This window comes from Elephas maximus, chromosome 12, assembly GCF_024166365.1.
Source record: "Elephas maximus indicus isolate mEleMax1 chromosome 12, mEleMax1 primary haplotype, whole genome shotgun sequence".
In the NCBI taxonomy this organism is placed as follows: Eukaryota; Metazoa; Chordata; class Mammalia; order Proboscidea; family Elephantidae; genus Elephas; species Elephas maximus.
Window position 1 is genome coordinate 89,710,145 of NC_064830.1, and position 4,293 is coordinate 89,714,437.

At 44.3% G+C, this 4,293-nt stretch overlaps 1 protein-coding gene across 1 annotated transcript; it reads right to left on the reverse strand.

Annotated features, from left to right (window-relative positions):
• Positions 1 to 501: 501 nt before the first annotated feature.
• On the reverse strand, positions 502 to 2,796 carry SEPHS2 (selenophosphate synthetase 2). Its single transcript, XM_049904614.1, has one exon. The coding sequence runs from the start codon at positions 2,619 to 2,621 to the stop codon at positions 1,275 to 1,277; it is 1,347 nt and encodes a 448-aa protein (XP_049760571.1). The 5' UTR covers positions 2,622 to 2,796; the 3' UTR covers positions 502 to 1,274.
• Positions 2,797 to 4,293: the final 1,497 nt, after the last annotated feature.

Consider the following 4,293-nt stretch of genomic DNA (forward strand, 5'->3'; position numbering starts at 1 on the left):
TTCTCCATCTCTGTCCAGGACCCTCTTGTGATAATTCACATTTTCTAGATAATAAAAACCTCCCTTTATCAGTAGAGATGAGAGGCAGTCATCTGGCTACATATGGGGTGGGGGGTAGAGCGGAAAGGCTGATTCCAAAGATCTAATTACCCTGTTATGATGAACTTTCAACCAGTTGATGTTTTTATCCCCACTCCTCACTCCCCACCTTGCTTAGTACCTTCAGAGCATAGCTCCTTGCTTCTGGCAATGAAGGCATTTACATTTTGGTTTCCTTTATTCTGTTAAATCAGTTACCCCCTAGTCCTTGGGCTTATACCTGTTTTCAGTACTTTGCTGTCACCTCAGGAGAAAGGTGCAAACCTAAATCTAGGTGTTTGTTAAATTCCCTGGGCCAGGATCAGGAAAAGAACTTTCACGCTGCATTTTGCCAGATTCTATATGCATCCATTGGTTCATTTCATAAGGCTGTGAAAGAAATATTCAGAGCTCTAAGAAACCACACATTAGCCAGAAGAACTTTTCAAGTTTTATTTTTGCCAGAAATTAATCTTTATTGATTAAATCATCAGGAATTCATTTTCAACACAAGATTTAACATCTTAATGACCACCAAGGCCTGGGCTCTGGGGCTTGCTCTGTCTCTCCAGACCTTAATGAGGTTTAGAGGGAGAAACATCATTAACAGAGACCAAGTCAGATGGTTACAGATCCTCCTTTCTGGACAAGCTGCTCAATTCTTGTCCAGAGTAGGAAAGAACCAATTCTTCAGAAAATCTAATCAACAATTTGACATGGCATTATACAATTTCTCTTTTAATTAACAATTTATCCATATTGGTCCAAACTTATTTGCTTCTAATCTAAATGTTTTTTCACTTTGCAATTTACTTTTTTTGTGTGCATGTTAATATACTTTGAATAAATCATCTCCTTCCCTGTGCAGAAATGAATCAACCCAGTGCAAAGAAACATTCCTCAAACTAAATAGCCTTGCCTTCTCTTCCTGCAAAAGAGGAAACAGATTATTCTGCTCCTCTTCTCCCCAGGAGATGAACAAATCTCCCTCCAAAGTCCGAAATGTTACTTCTGGCCTTGGAATGTGCATAAAGACAGCCTTTAATGAGCTGATTCAAATCATTTAGAAAGGGCAGCTGGAATCACTAGGCAGACAGCCTTCTTTGGAAATTTTTTCTTCTTAAAATGAATTCTTGAGAATTGTCCACGACTGTATATAAAGGCTCTAAGGTCCAAACAGCTTCTGCTATTCCATCTCATAAGGTAGGCTCAGAGGAGGCATTGAAATTGTCAGGAACAAGAGTAGTCGCAGTGGTTCCCCGAGGTAGGACCTCAATAACTCGAGGCTTGTCAATGATCCGCGCCGTCCGGTTTCCCTTTTCTACAATGCCGACGATCCAGGCTTGATGACCTTCTCCGTACTTGGAAGATTTGATTTCGGAACAAAAGCGAGCCGCCTGTTCTCTTGGCAGACAAATCAGTAGTCCTCCAGAGGTTTCTGCTGAAGTTCCCTGAAGGAGCCCAAATCTTCCGCTGGCCTTACTGATGGCAGCCATCTTGGCAATGATCGGCAGATTATGAATGACAAAGGACACCTCATTTCTTTGCTGTTGTGCAAGGTTCTGAGAGTGTCCTAGAATGCCAAAGCCCGTGATATCTGTAGCCGCATGGGCATTAAATGTGTGCATTAATCCAGCAGCAGTTCGGTTGAGGGTAGCCATATTGAACATAGCTTCCTGATAGGCCAGCTCTACCTCTTCTCTGGAGACCACCATCTTTATCTTATTCCATCTTTCTGGATTATCTAGCCATTGGTGGGCATTGACAGCAACTTGGGTTCCTAAGGGTTTCGTCAGCACAAGCACGTCCCCAACAACTGCACTGTCAGGCATGATGAACTCATTTGGCTGACATACCACGGTGGCAACTCCACCTATGATAATCCAAGGGTTTATCACCGTTTGTCCACCAGTCACTGCAGTGCCTCCCTCCTCTGCAGCATCTCGAAAGCCTTTGATCATGAGCGGTGTTACCTTTTCTCGTTCTTCCTCGCTCATATTCTGGCTGACACTGAGTAACATCAGCATGTTGTCGCATTCAGTAATGCCCATGGCGTAAAGGTCACTCAGCACGTTGGCACAAGCTATGCGACCCATCATGTAAGGGTCTTCCACCAGGGGGTAAAAGAAGTCGGTGGTCTGGATCAGTGACAGACCTCCGTGCCGCAGGGGTATAACACAGGAATCCAACCCAATGCCCAGGGATGGTAAGGTGGGGCTGGGTCCCGACCCGGCTGGCAGGCCAGCTTCCTGGATCGCCTCCTCATGGCCTTCAACCAGGGTCCGGCCCAGCGGGGGCCGCATGTCGGGCCGCGTCAGTCCCGCCAGGAGTTTGAGCAGCGTCTCCTGGGGGACCTTGCAGCCTCAGCCCTTCATGCCCGAGAAGCCCGTCAGCCGCCAGCTCGGATTCAGGCCCAACGCCTGGGGTTCGAAGGGCCGGTAGCTCGAGAAGCCGCGACCGAGAGAAAAGCCCGCCGGGCCCGAGGAACCTTCCGCCACCGCCATAGCCTCTCCGCTGGCGCCCGTGGCCGCGGCTTCTGCCATCACGCCTGTCCCACAGAGAGACAAGTGATAAGGGAACAGGCCCCTTTTATTTTCTGCTCAAGTCAATATGAAGTAATCGTCAGGTATTACCCGCAGGGATTCTCGCCAGCACGACCCGCACCTCACTACGCGCTCCCGGCGTTCCTGAAGTGGGAGTCGCTAGCCTCCCTTACTTATAAACCTGGTGATTGACAGCCAAGTCACCCAATGACACTTTGCCTCCGGGAGGCGGGCTTCCTGTAGCCTAAAAGGTGCCTTACAAACCGACTATCCGCTTGCAAAATTCGTGGAAGCGATATTGGGAAACGTCACGTGTTGTGGTTCCTTCCCCTTCTAATTTAAATGATCTCTTGGGATTGGCTGGCGGAACTCGGCTCACCTAGTTGGTTTAGCAAGGCCAGCATTCTCCCAGCCCAAGGAGATCTGTCATTTGGCAAGGCTCGTGACCGTCAGAATTGTCCAAGGGTCATTTTACAGCGCACATCATCGATCTAGCGTAGGAAAACAGCCTAGGGAAAAATCGGAAGGAATAATGAGAAATTACGTTGCAACTGTTAGGTAAACAAACTGCAGCATCAAAACAATGAAATTCTAAAACGAATTTTAAAGAATTTCAGGACTCAAAGTCCAGACACCTGCATGGTTTCTGCTGCCGTTTCTGCCGCTGTGTGTCACCGTCTCTCTCAGGGCATCAGTTGACTCATCTGTACAACAGAGAAGCTTCCCTAGTCTCTTTCATTATAAAGTTTCTATCTCTCTCTAAATTAATATATCTGAGAATCTGTGGTGTATCAAAATTACAACTGCACGTAATACATTTGACTCAGCAGTTCCAGGTCTAGGTCTTTATCCTACAGATTTGCTCACCAGTGTGGGACATGATACATGCCGAGGTTATTTATTGATGTGTTGTTTGTAATACTACACACTGAAAACAACTGAAATGTTTATCAATTGATTAAAATTAAACTTGTGATACATTTATATAATAGAGACTACTCTGCAACTGTAAGAAATAATGAAAACAAGTGTGTAATTATATTAATGATAATAGTTATGGTTTTAATAGCCAAAGTTTTAAATACTTTATATATATTAACTAATTTCTTATAAAAACCGTATGAGTTAGGATTCTTTTCACCATTTTACAGATAAGGAATATGAGACAGAGAGTATAAATGACCTGTTTAAGTCACAGTCAGTTTAGAGTGGAGGTGGGATATGAACTCAGACAGTCTTCTCCAGAGACCAAACTCTTACTTACCAAGTTATACTGCCTACGATGTTTATTAAGTGAAACAAGGGAGTTGCAGAACGGTTCGTATAAAAAAAAAAATTGTAGAGAATGCTAATATTTGTCGTAAAGGGGAAAAATATATGCATAGCATACATCTGGAAGGATAATCACCAGAAAGTGGTAATACTGGTTGCCTCTGGGGAGGGGAATGAGGTGGCTAAACAACAGGAGACTTTACATTGTATCACTCTTTTGAAACTTTAAAAAAATACTTGCAAACAGTTGAATGCATTACCTACTTAAGTAATTGCTTATGGGAGTATAAATTATGAGATTATAAATTGGTGCAACCATTTCGGGAAAGAATTTGGCTTTAGCTAATAAAGTTGAACACGTACAAACCCAGTGACCCAGCAATTCCACTTGTAAGAAATG